This window comes from Rhea pennata, unplaced genomic scaffold (genome assembly GCF_028389875.1).
Source record: "Rhea pennata isolate bPtePen1 unplaced genomic scaffold, bPtePen1.pri scaffold_33, whole genome shotgun sequence".
Taxonomy (NCBI): Eukaryota; Metazoa; Chordata; class Aves; order Rheiformes; family Rheidae; genus Rhea; species Rhea pennata.
This window is the reverse complement of record NW_026907680.1, coordinates 1,130,072-1,143,423: the sequence shown is the minus strand read 5'-3', so window position 1 is coordinate 1,143,423 and position 13,352 is coordinate 1,130,072. Positions and strand designations below refer to the sequence as shown.

Here is a 13,352-nt window from a genome sequence, read left to right as displayed (position 1 = left end):
CCTTCTGCTGCAGGAGCAGGTGTGAAGCTGGTGAGGGCCAGGTGGGGACCCTACTCTCCCTGTGCTCATATCACCTCTCCGCGGTGTGTATTTGCAGGCCGGTGCCAGTCACCTCAGAGTGCTCTGCACAGAGTGCAGCAGCGGGCAGGAAGAAGGAACGGAGAGAAGCCCGAGCACTAGTGCATGTCCTCTGAGCGAGGGCCGTCAGAGGTCTGGAGTGGTAAGTGCTCCTCATTGAGGCCCTTCATGTGCCAGCCTGCTCTCTGCCCAGGCCTTGTGCTATGGGCGCTGGCTGTACAAGAGGCCTGCTGGGCCCTGGAAGGCTTTGTGCAGGGCTTTGTTTTCAGAGATGCCAGCTGTGCTCTACTTCTGCAATGTATCTGCCTCTCCAGCGCTCTCTGTGAGCAACCCAACAAAGCCTCTGGGGCTCTCTGCTTGGTGGCTGTGGAACTGCAGGGCGTTTCCACGCTAGAAGATGGAGAGTTTCTCTTCAGCTGTGTGATGAGTTAGATCTTTGGTGTGAACAAGCAAGGGATGTTCAGCCTTGCTGGGCTTCCCTTCAGGGCAGAAGGGTGCTGACAGGAAGGCTCACAGGAAGAGTTAGGGAACAGGCCTTTCCCTTGCGGGAAAAGAGACCGGCTCTGGCCCCCACTGCGCACCCCTGTCCTCCCTAGCAGGACGGCCTTGGCCTTTCTGCCGCAGGAGGGCACAGCCTGTTCCTTTCTGCCTCCTTCTCCAGGGGGAAGAAGAGCCATGGGCGGAGACAGGGACAAGCAGGAGAAAGAGCAGCAGCAGTGGCAGTGTCAGCGGCAGACCCGGTGGCAACAGAAGACAGAGCAGCAGTGGCAGGGGCAGTGGCAGCATCAGTGGCAGCCACAGTGCCGGCAGCAGCCCCACTGGCAGTGGCAGTGGGAGCCCCAGTGGCAGACAGAGCGGCAGCCCCACCGGGAGCCCCAGTGGCACTGGGAAACCCACTGTCAGACAGAGCGACAGCCCCAGTGTCAGCAGCAGCCTCACTGGCAGTGGCAGTGGAAGCTCCAGCTGCAGGCACAGCGGCAGCTCCAGTGCCAGTGTCAGACAGAGCGGCAGCGGCAGTGGAAGCTCCAGTGGCGGGGACAGCAGCAGATCCACTGGCGGTGGCAGCAGCAGTGGAAGCCCCGGTGGCGGGCACAGCGGCAGCCCCAGGGGCAGGCGCAGTCGAAGACCACATGTCAGACAGAGGGGAAGCGGCAGTGGGAGCCCCGGGGGCAGCGGCGGTGGCCACAGCAGCAGCCACAACGGCGGCAGCGGCGGCAGCAGCAGCAGCAGCTCTGCTTGTGAGCCGCGCGAGCACCCAGGAAGTTCTTGTGTGCTGAATTAAACCAGCTGCCCCAGGCCGGGTGGCTCTTGGCGGGGTGTGCGGCGCGCTCGCCCGCCTGCAGCGCGGCAGCTCTGGGGAGGCCTGAGGAGCGGAGCGGAGCAGCCGGGGCTCGGGGCCAGGAAGGCTCCTCCTCACAGCGGCTGCTCCCGCGAGGCGCCAGGGAGGGGGCGGGGCTCGGCGGCCGCGCTGCCTGCTGGGATTGCAGTTCCCGGCGCGGGGCGGCAGCGGCATCGCTGGGCCTGGGGGAGGGAAGGGGGCGCGGCGAGGGGCCCAGGCGTCCGAGCCGGCGCTCAGGTAACGGGGGTGGTGGGGAGGGGGGGTGCTCGGACACCTGGGCCCCTGACGTGGGAAGGGATGGGGACTTCCTGGGCACGTGGAAGGAGGGGCCCAGACGCCTGGGCCCCTGGGGTAGGGGGAGGCAATGGGGTGTCCGGATGCCTGGGCCCTGGAGTCAGGGCGGGGCAGAGGGATGCCCGTACGCCTGGGCCGCTCGCGTAGTGGGCAGAAGAGAGGTGCCCGGACACCTGGGCCCCTCGGGTAGAGGCGGGCAGGAGAGTGCCCAGATGCCTGGGCCCCTGGGGTGCAGGGGGGCAGAGGAGTGCCTGGACCCCTGGGGTGGGGGGGAGCAGGGGGGATGTTGCCCCAGTGGTCCCCATTGCCCTGCACATGGGTGTGCGTGGGGCTGCCGTGTGTGTGTCTTTGCCTGTGAAAGGCCCAGCTGTGTCGTTGGCATGTGCGTGTCGGCGTGTTTGTGGGGCAGCCATGTTGACGTGTGCATGGTTGCTGCAGAACAAGCCAAGGGTGATGAGCTCGATTGAACGTATTTGCCATGACACTGTCTGAAATTAGCTTAAAACTCCAATGCAGTGAGTTCCCAGCAAGACATACAGGTTGAACCAGGTGATGGGATGTCTCCTCCCTGTCAGAGGTGCTCATCGTACATCATCCATAGCTCCAGCATTTCCCATGGCCAGTTCACACTGCGCAGCTGTGGTGGTCTCTGATAGGGCTGTAATTAGCTGTGCTGTCACTTGATGGCACTGGCTCAGTGGAGATGGGAGCAGCCATGAGAAAGGGTCACCAGCAAGGCTGGGAGGTGGCCTGGGAGTCCTAGTCTCCTAAGGGAAGGAGCCTCCTTTGGAAAGGTGTCTGCTCTGTCCTTCCCTTCTGCAGCGCCCCATTGACCATGCAAGATTGGAGCTCCCTCCCATTGCTTCCCCTCTCATTTCTTTTCTGTTTTGCTGTCCCACAGGCTTTAGGGGCAGAGAACAAATCCCCAAAGAATCTGTTCAAATGTTGGCAGTGACAGGTGAGACTTTTGGGGGAAAATGCCTCAAAACCAGGGGCAGGGGCTCAAACACCCACTCTAAAACACAGCATTGGCCCCAGCACAGCCCCAGTTTGAATTAGACATTCACACGAGCCTCTGCTTTCGGCTAGATGCTGCCATCACCCACTAACAACAGAGAGGACTGGGTGCTCCGTGGTGCCGTTCATTTCCTCCTTGGGTCGTGCTAGCTCAGGCAAACCCCTCTCTGAAGTGGCTGCTGCTCCATGACCTGTGAAGCAGCTGAAAGAGCACCAGTGTGTCCACAGATGACTAACCCTTTGCTTCTGGCCTCCCCAGGGGAACACTTTGTTGATAGGCACCGAGTGGAGCTGACTGAACGCGTTGTAGAAGTGAAAGGTGTCCTGGACCTCCTGCTCGGGGACATTCTGGACTTTGAGCAATACCAAAGAATTCTGGCGGAGAAAACATCCCACACCATGATGCATGAGCTGTTCAGGCTGATGCCGAGCTGGACTCCCTGGTGCAAGGATCGCCTGTACGAGGCCCTGAAGAAAAAGCCCCCACGCCTCGTTGAAGCCCTTGAGAAGTAATTTGCCGAGGCACTGACTGCTCTGTGATACAGAGGAGTTCTTCCATGGAGAAGCAAAGTTCCTCTAGGCAGCTCACAAGTGACTTCACAAATGGCAGCATCACCAAATCACTGAATCAACGCATTGCTGAAGTTGGAAAGCACCCCTGGAGAACATCTGCCTCCACCCTCTTTTCTTTTATACCTGGAGGTATACCTGGAGCATGCTGACTGAGACTGTGTCCAGTTGGGTTTTGAGCACCAGCAAGGATGGAGACTCATAGTCCTGCTGAGCAACTTGGTCCAGTCTTCCATCGCTCTTGCAGCAGAAAATCTTTTCTTACATTTCAATGGAATTTCTTGTATTTCTACATGTGCCTGTTGCCTCCCATCCTGCCACTGGCTGTCACAGAAGAATCTGTCTCTGTCTTCTTTATGCCATGTCCCCATCAGGTACTTCTGTACATTCAAATTGCCCTGAGCCTTCTCCCCTTACACACTGAACAGGCCCAGCTATCTCTGTCTCTCCTCATACAGGAGATGCTCCAGGCCCTTAGTCTTCTTTGTGGTTGGACTCACTGCAGTAGGTCCATGTTTCTCTTGTGCTGGTGGACCAAGCTCTCCAGGTGCGGCCTCACCAGTGCTGAGCAGAGGGGAAGGATCACCTGCCTCCACCTGCTGGCAATGCTCTTCCTGATGCAGCCCAGGATACCATGGCTGCTCTTTGCCACCAGAGCACATTGCTGGTTCATGGTCAGCTTGGTGCCCACCACAGCCCCCAGGTCCTTCTCTGAAAAGCTCCTCTCCAGCACGGCCAGGTATCAGCACCCCTCCCTGGTTACACACCAAGTCCCTGCTTCATCAGGACATTGTTGAAGAAGCAATGGGAGACAGCGTGGAGCCCTCCTGGAGGCAGCTGCACAACACCTGCTGCTCTCCTCTCCTGCACTGAGCTTGCCAACACCCCTGCTGCCTCCCCAGGCTGGTTGCTCCTTCCCAGGCACTAACAGCAGCTTTGTGGCCACTGGTGGCCTCTCAGGTCTTGAGGCACAAGTGAGCTCACTAGCAGAAGCAGCAGCAAGGTTCCTCCTCCTGGCTTCCAGGTGGGTGGGGCTGGAATCACCTCCCTGTCAGCACTGACACCATTTTCCTGCCGCGACGCTCCCGGGTGCAAGGCACAAGTGCCCTCACACTCAGCATCAAAGCCTTGTGCCTGCCAGTGGCCATGCTGGGCTGCACTGGAGGGTTTTCCAGTGCAGGAGGACTGAAGTAGGGGACACAGAACAGATCCAGGAGCAATGTGCTCAGTGCTAAGAGAACGCTAAAAATGCTACATGTCTGTAGCCGGAAGAGAATGGAAGGGAGCAGAGGGACTGCTTTGGCTAAAAGGCAGCACCTGACTTGAGCAAGACCACACGTGTGCTTCCATACAAAATACTTAGGCAGCTCCATCAAGCTGCAGAAGAAAGGTTAGCCAGTTGGTTACTCGCACGAGAAGGGACATGGACTTTACTGTGCCAGACATGCTCCATATCCCTGCAGGCTTGTTAGAGGGAAGTGCAGTGTGCCTGGCAGTTTTTGAAACCCCTTGGAGTTTAGGTTCAGACTGCTGCAAGGATTTCTCACAGCCAGACCACTTAGTGGGAAACCATTACCGTGCTGTGTAAAGCAAATATTTTTCACCAGCATTGCATTGTATTTTGTGCCGGTCACATCCTTTCTGCTCAGAATATCACAATGCCTCTGTACTGCCCTGGAAAGTGGCATTTGCTGCAGATCCTTCAGTAGATGCATGGAAGCCAACACATGTACTTCCAACTTCACCTGCACCTGGGAGAGGGGGAAAAAAAAAACCCAGTGTTAGTTTTTCAGCACACGTAGCCCAAAGCGTTTGTGGAAATAAATAGTACATGGGAGTGGACGGTGCAAAAATGTAGAGAGATGTAAAGCCCTCAGAGGAACTCAAAATGAAAGGGGCCCACACAGAGGAAGACATTTGATTTTTTGTGTTTGATTATCACTCAACATGCTCTTGAAAGAGAGTGAAGGAAATTCCACTGGATATCCCCATCAAAGGGATGGGGCCGAACTCTTTTCACTAGTGCCATGCAACAGGACAAGAGGCAACGGGCACAAACTGAACCAGCGGAAGCTCCGCCTCAATATGAGGAGGAATTTCTTTCCTGTGAGAGTGACTGAGCACTGGGAGAGGTTTCCCAGAGACATTGTGGAGTCTCCTCCTCTGGAGAGATTCAGACCCTGCCCAGATGCAACCCTGTCTAACATGATCGAGGTGACCCTGCTTGAGCAGGGAGGTAGGACAAGATGATCCCCTGAGGTCCCTTCCAACCTTACCCATTCTGTGATTCTGTGATATGCCCCACACGTTTTCAGAAAACCCACTGACCATATCTACTTACACCATTGGCCAACCTGGACCCCTGCAGGTCTCTCTGTCTCCAAGCATCCCATCTTCCTTCACAGCTCAGAAAGGCAGTTTTATGGAGGACAAATCTTTTAGCCGCTTTCTGCTGAGCCTTCTCGATGGAGATGTATATGCATACACAAACACACACACGGGTACCACTTGCCCTGTCGAAACTTCCTTTTTTTCCAGGGAAACTCCTCTACAGGACTATGTAAACCAACCAAGAAGACCCTCAGTGTCTTCCTGCATCTAGCACAATCAGATAGTCTCAGAAGCCAATAAATGACATTGCTCCCAGTCAGCACGGGATGACATTCAAAAATGCTAGTGTTAGGCAATAGGTTTGTGGACACGCCAGCAAATGTTGAAAGCTGTAGAGAAACAAATCACAGTGCTGGGTGAGGAAAAGATCCTGGAGCAAAAAGGACCTCTCTGATGATCTCCGTGCTTTGAAATAGGTCCTGTCACAAAGCAGGGACTCCAGAGGAACCAGTTTGCCCTCCTCCTCCGCCCATCCCTTTCCTTTGTCAGAGCCTGGGAAGCACACTGCATACACGAGTGGAAGGCCCACATCTCCAATGGATCTGAGGAGCTTTCCTTCTCTGACAATACCTATGCAGACTCTTCCTGGGCCCTTCTGCGAATGGAGCCATTAGGAGCCACAGTCATCTCAGTGTGGCCGGGGACACTGCTGGGGAGTTCTTGTTTTCTTCTTGAAATTGTATGAGTAAAGAGAAAAGCAAGAACTCAGCCCGTCCAGGAGAGCTCCTGCTGAAGGTGGCAGCCCAGCATGCCAAGAGGCCCACTTGTGTTCTGAGGCCGTACTTGAAGACCAGGCTGAGAAAATTGTGGGCTTTACCTGAGGACTTTGGCTCCCCAGTATGGCTTAAGGCCTTTGTGATGAGGAGTTCCCGTACCCTTTTCCGATCCAAATCATGCTCCCATACGGGCAGCTGACTCTCTGCTGTGACAAACGTGGTCTGGAGGAAAAAGCCAGCCCAAGATGTCTTTCTGCCTTGCTTGCTTCTGGTAGGGATCAATCTTTTCAAACAAACCAAAACCAGAACCACTCATTCCTCTCCATGTTATAGGCTCCCCAAATAAGAGCTACAGAAGGACCAAAGCACAGGGAATGGCTGGGCAATAAAGTGCCAGAGGGTATTTGCTGCAGGAGGAGTAAGGCCTCTTGGGGAGTAAATGACCACATCTGAACTTTGCATGCACCGGGGCAGGCTGTGAGCTAACAGCTCTTGGTCAGGAAGGAGAGGCAAGAGAGAGGTCGCTGAAAGCCACATCTCCTTGCCCTGCGGAGGTGAGAAGAAGCCCAGCAGAAGTGCTTTGAAGAGGAAGAGAGAAGCCAAGCAAGGAGCTGCATCTGGCCCTGCCACAGGTTGACGGTGTGCTTTCAGGCCAAGGTGGGGGTGTGCTTCTGGAAGGACCAAGCAGGCAAAGGCTTTGTGTCTCCTGCCTCTGGCTGAGGAAGCTCCCAGGCCCCAGGCTGCTGGAAGAAGACCCTGTTGGGGCAATCAGTGCATTTTTGGCTGTTCTGCACCTACTTGCTGTTGTTCCAGCCTGTGCTAGAAAGACTGTGCTGAAGCACCAGCAGCTCTCAGAACACTGACCTCAAGCACTTAGTGAGCTGCAGTTTGCAAGCAGAACCTCCATGTACTTGCTGCTGCTCCAGCCTTTGCAAGAGAGGCCTAGGCTGGAGTAACATCTCGTTGGAATCGGACTCTCTCCTCAGCCAGAGGTCTGTCTGCAGAGAAGGCAGTGCCTGGCCTGGCCCTGGGGCCTGTGGGGCAGAGGCTCTGCGGGCTGGCAGAGGCCATGTGGGGTTTTCTGGGAGGAAAACATCTGCAATGGAGGAGAAGAGAGCTAAATTCCCTAATTCTCCCTCCCACCGCACTTCTGTTCTGCCTTCCTCCCCTTCTCGCACCATGGCTCCACCGCCTGCTGCTTTTCCTGCCAGCACCAAATGCCCTCTCCTGCGTCCATTGCCTGCCTTAGCCAACAGACCCCAGCCCACTTCTGGGGCACTTCGCTGTGCCCCAGAGAGCCCTCCCGGCAGCAGGGCACTGCCTTGGGGCACCCACCTCTTGGCAGGTGCCAAGGAGCAGCTGCCACAAAGGCTCCTGGGGCCAGCAGAGCTGCTGCTGCTGCTGCTGCTGTGCGTGGGCAGAGCAGGGGCAAAAGCACTTTCTGAGCTTCCCCACAGACCTGCTGACCCCTCAGCAGCCTCCCCAGTCTCCAGCTCTTCTCCAGCCTTGGCACCTCCTTTTCCCTTCCCCCAAAACAACAGCGTGGAACAGAAAGCCAACACTCAGGAAACCTCCTTCCCTGTGGAGTGGTCCCTGCCTTGACTTTCCTCCGGGCAAGTTCCTGGGGCTGAGCAGCAGCTCTGAGCAGCCTTGCCCCACACAGCCTCTGATCTGGGACAGCAAGATCCTGCCCTTCTGTGGGCTGCTACTTCCCACCATGGCTTCTCCACGCAGCGCTGCAGGCAGTTGCCCAGGCGGGCTGAGTGCTGACCAAGGCAGGTGGCAGAGGCATGGCCCTGGGCACCCTGACCTCCCAGGACACTGCTCTCAGGCACAGCCCTGGGCACACCTGGCTGCACGCACGCCCTGCTCGCACAGCCCTACACCCTCCCCGGCAGAAGGAAGCCGTGCCGCCCTGTCCCTCGGACACTGTGGCAGCAAGTCCCTGCCCTAAAGCACCAGCTGCTCCACCGAGAGAGCTCTCTGGAAAGATGGCCTCAACCATCACCTGCGCGAGGTCTCCAGGACCCCGCGAGCAGCTCAGCAGCACTGCCCTGCAGCCAGAGACTTCCCACTGGAAGGGCTCTGCCCATTTCTGCCAGAAGGAGCTCTCAGCTGCTGCCTCCCTCCTGAGCGTCCGGAGCTTCCCTCCGTTTTGTCTCAGCTCAGCTCAGCACGGGCAGGCAGTGCCCTCAGCACTGCGGCTCCTGGCAGAGGAGCTGCTCCTGCACCCAGCAGGGAAGTCATTTCCCCAGGCTTCGGGGAGTGAGTGAGCTGAGTCAGCCTGGGCCCCTCATTTCTTTGGGGAGAAGCCCTCCAGGTGGTGGGGCAGACACCTCCATCCCATGCACGCCACCAACCCCCAGGACGGTTGTGGGATTCATCCTGCTTAAGCTGCCGTGTGCCCAAAAGAGGTGCACAGAAGTGTGCGAGCTCCTTGTCCCCCCTCCCATTTCCAGTCCAAGGTGGTGGAAGGTGGGAGTCAGCTGCTGCTGTGGAAACACTGGGTGACACCAGAGGTGCCAGAGGTGATCCAGGGCATGCGCAAGAGCCTGCGAGCTCTCCCTGGGCAATGTGGAGAGACACAGACCCGTGTGTGGCATCATCTGGGGGCTCTGGGGGACATTCCCAGAGGCAGGATGCACCAGCTGCCCACGCCTGGCAGGAAGAAACTTCTCCTTCGGCACTGAGCCAGGGCTTTGCTGCCTGCCAAGGCCTTGCTGGAGGTTTCCCTGCCATCGGTCCGTTCTCAGCACTTCCTTGCACTGGGGGCAGCAGGAGCCGCAGCCTGTGCTGTGTCGCCATGGGTGGAGGCTGGTGCAGTGCCCCACTGCCCCCCTCCCCTCGCAGCCAGGTTTCCAGCATGGGGCCATGGCCTGGCTGAGTGCAGCCGCAGCACCCAGCCCAGCCGGTCCCCCGGTGGGGTTATCCCTGCCCCAGGACCTCCCCAGTGCGGGGGTCACGGCAGCCCCACAAGTGCCGCGCCACGCAGCGTGAGCAGCGGGTGCCCGTCATCCCCCTGCGGGGTAAGGCCTTCGCGACCTCCTTGCCCAGGATCGCTGTCGAGAGGCTGAGCGCCAAGATGGGCTGTAGATGCCCGGGGGCTTTGGGGAGCCTGGGCAGGCTGGGGGTGCCCCAAGGGTCCTCCGCTGATGGTGCCTTGTGGTGCAGGGGGCATGACGTGTCTTTGCCTTGCTTTGCAGTGGCCGTGCCCATCTGGGAGGGTGTCTCCAACTACATCCAGGAGAAGCTGGTGCTGAACAAGGTGGGTGTGCCATCCTCTCCCTCCCCTCCCATACCCATGCTGGCAGCAGCACTGACCCCTCGGGGCCATGGGCCGCAATAGTCCTGCCCCTCCTCTCCAAGCAGAAGCAACTTCCCTGCAGAAGCATGCTGCAAATGACAGCTGTGCCCCAGACCGACTTCTCCCAAAAGGGAGGTGCCCAATGTGCAGTGCAGCTGTGGTTGCTGGAAGGGTGGGAGGCTTTCTGGGCCCTCTCTGGAGATCCTGGCAGAGTGCAAGGCCAGAAAGAGAGCCGTTCTGGGAAAGCCTTTTCTTCGTGTGCTGGAGGGGCGGCAACGTTGCCTTTGGAGGCTGAGGAGGAGGGGGAGGAAACTATGGGGAATGGCCTTCTCAGGGAGTTCTCCAGGGCTTCCGCCAAGCTTTCCAGAAGGCTCTGTCTTGCCCCTTTGCATGCCAGCCATGGGCAGGGCACCTAGCACCGTGGCCATGCTTGGAGAACAACTCTCTCTTTGTCTCCCATGCTTCTAAGGCTTCTCTCTACTTCTCTGGCTGCAGGATGTGAGAATTATTCCCCTTGGCAACTTCAGTGTTGCTACAAAACAAGTCGTTGCTGGCAAGAAAAGTCCTCTGACTGTTCAGAGACCCGCATTTCGCCTCTCAAGCAACCTTGTGGATCTTCACGGCCTCAGCCACGAGGAGGCCTCTGTTGCTGGTAAGAAGGCAGACTGAAACCTCGGCTTCCCCTGGGGACATCGCGGGGCTGTGGCTCTCTGCTGTTTCCCAGGGGCTGTTAGAAATTGAGACTTGCTGCCCCGGGTGCTGAGCAGAGCTTCAGGGTGTTTTGATTATCACAACATTATAATGCAGAATCCAACGAGAGTCTCTCGGTGTGTCTCTCTCTTGCACTGGCTCGAACACGTGGCTCCATAGTGGGGCTTTTGTGGCTGCTGCTTCCAGTGCCGTGTAGTTGCCACTGTTGTTCCCTGTTGATGCCACAGCAGCCGTCTGCTCAAAAGGACAAGTCCTTCCTATTGCTTCCTAACACCAATGGATTAAGAGGCAGCGTGGAAGGCTGTTGTGCAGCCCATGTGTTTTCCTCCTCCTTTGGAGCCAGCGTGACATGGCACAGCTAAGGCTCGTCAAAGCATGGCCTGAGTGCCGGCACCATTCCTCTGTGCACTGCCTTCTGCTGGCAGCTGGCCCCCTTGCTGCTCTGCTTGGCCTGCCCTCCTGCCTCCCGCTCCCAGGAGGTGGCCAGGGCTTGCTCTTGGTGTCTGTGCAGGGAAGGAAGCCCTGCGGTAAACTTGGCCCAGGAGGCTGCAGAGTGCTTTGAATCTGGGTCAGGGAGGGCTGACAGGAGCCTCCTGTGGGGGCTTTTGTGGGGGTTAAAGCAGAGAGCTCTGCAGCTCCGTGCTGCCGCAAGACCTTCAGGCGCCCAGCACTGTGTGGGAGCCTGCTGAAGGGCTCCGTCCGTGACTGGGCTGCTCTTTGCTTGTTGCCTAGGGCGCAGGAAAGCTGAGACCCTCAAGTATCCTCACGTAGCCGTGGCCATCTCCGTGCCTTGGAAAACAGTGGTGGCCTGCGTGGAGGAGACCGTGTACCTTCTGTCTTGCTGCCTGGCCAATGGGAAGAACGTGGCCCTTCTTTTCAAGGGCATTGGCGTGCTTCTCATTGAAGGCAAAGAGGTGACAATGTGGTTTTACAGAGGCTTTCTGCGCAGGCTGAATGCCTCCCCACAGCTGCTCAAAGCTCTTCTGGATGTAAGTCTGCCTTTTTCCACAGCTCTCCTTCTCACCCCTTTGCAAGCCTGGCCAAGTCCAAAGCAACCGCTTTCCCCCCACTGCCAGGTCCTGGGAGTTCTTTCCTGCTAGGCTTCCTCCAGAAGTCTTCCAGAAAGTCAGCCTTTCCTTGGGGTCTTTGTGTTAGGATCCCATTTGTCTCCAGGCCTCCTCTGGCCATGTTTGGGATTGTGGGGCAGTGCGTCCAACAGCTGCTCCTCAAGTTGCAGAAGACTCTCGGGGTTTGTCACAGACAAAGTCATTGCAAGCCAGGGCCTTTGCCCAGGTCTCCAGTGCAGCCGTGTCATTCAGCCTGGGCTTTCTGGTGCAGAAGGCCTCTGTTTGCCTCCCTTGACTTCTCCACTATGCAACAAGTGCTCTCCTGCATCAGCCTCTTGGCTCTTGCCCTTGACAGAAGCCTGCCAGTGTTTCTGGCCATCTGCCTGTATTATTCCGCACCTGCTGGTCTGTAGAATGGAGGTGGGGATGGCTGTGAGCAAGAGCGAGGGGTGTTTCCCTCTTTCTGAGTGGCAGCTTCTTCTCTGATTAGTGGAAACATGGTCTGCCCTTGTGGGCAGCAAGGTCCTTTTCTTCGTAGCATCTCACCCATGTCTCTGCCCTTTGCAGATGCCAGAGATGAGGCATTCAGTTCTCGCAAGCACCCAAACAGCGGCTTCCCTGATCCATTCTGGCTCTCTCATTGTCTTTCCAACGTGAGTACTTTGGTTTGCTCCTTTCCACCTGAGTTCCTGGCTCACCCAAAGAGCAGCTCCTCACTACAGGTTTGGTCGAGGTGTGTTGCCAGAGCTAGTGAAGGCTGCTCAGGATGTGCTTGCAGAGCAAGTCTTCTGAGGAGTTGGATCCCCGTGTGCTTCAGCCATGCCCTGGCTTTGCTTGGGCTCTGTGTGGGGGTTCTGCTGAGCTCTGTGCTGGCTCCCACCTTGTGAAGGCCTTTGTTGCACTAGGGGCCCAGGAATGGAGGCTGTTCTTTGCAGATGCTCTGCCCTGAGCTTGGGAGGGATTGCAAGGGCTGTGGAGGTCTAGATTAGAATTTCCTAAGAGGGTGGAAAGCTGGAGGAAAGGGGCCTTGTCTGATGTGCCTGCACAGGAGCCTGCTCAGGAGCTGTCAGACAGGCTGCAGTGTTGACCTGGAGGGTTTGCTTTGGAAAGCTGAGAAGGAGCTCTCTCCCCAGGGGTAGAGGGAAGGCCTGGAGCAGTGTGAGGAGGAAGCTGGTGGCCCTGCAGGCAGGATGCTGGGTCCCTGCACTTCCTGAGGGAGTCCTGCAGGAGATGACCTGTCCTGCATATTCCCCCTTTGGGAAAGGCTGCTGTTTGTATCAGCTTCGCAATGTGCCTGCACGCCCAGAATTCACAGAAGCAGCAAAGGAAATGCAGGGCCCTTCCTTGCGAGTGGTATCTTTTTCTGGTTTACAGGTATGTGCTTGAGAGTGCCCCTCCAAGACCATCTGTGGGAGCTGTGAAGCCCACGTGGGAAGAAGAGAAGGGACTAGATGTTGCCAGCAGCAAGGAAGGTAATGGAGTGGCTGATGCCTGGCTGGGCTTTGCACCTTCTCCTTTGTTGGTCCTTGGCAGGGCATTGGAGCCAAGGCTGCAGCACCGTGGCTCGCCTAGCATGAGGCACTAGAGGCAAGGCAGCTCAGCCCTGATGGGGAGTCGACAATCTGCTCACTTGTGCCAAGACTTCCTTCCACCTTCAAAGCAATTCGTTCTGCCCTTGCCTTCTGTGTTTCTCCTACACATTTCCAAAGCACAGCCTTTGGCTTGACTGTGTGTTTTCTTCCCTTCTGATTGCAGAGCATGTATCTGGCCAGCGCCTCCTCCAGCGAGAGAGGCAGCCTGAATCCAAAGTGGTGGCTACCAATGTGGAGGAAGGCATGGTGGAGGAAGAGCCTCGAGGCAGGTGA

The 13,352-nt window shown here is 57.3% G+C and overlaps 1 protein-coding gene across 1 annotated transcript in view; it reads left to right on the top strand.

Moving 5' to 3' along the window:
• Window positions 1-13,352, top strand: part of LOC134154677 (uncharacterized) — a 22,691-nt gene extending 9,339 nt beyond the window's left edge. Inside the window, exons 17-18 of the mRNA XM_062601357.1 lie at window positions 9,346-9,431; window positions 13,243-13,352. Of these exons, the coding sequence (XP_062457341.1) occupies window positions 9,346-9,431; window positions 13,243-13,352 (196 nt within the window). The remainder of the gene's footprint in view (window positions 1-9,345; window positions 9,432-13,242) is intronic.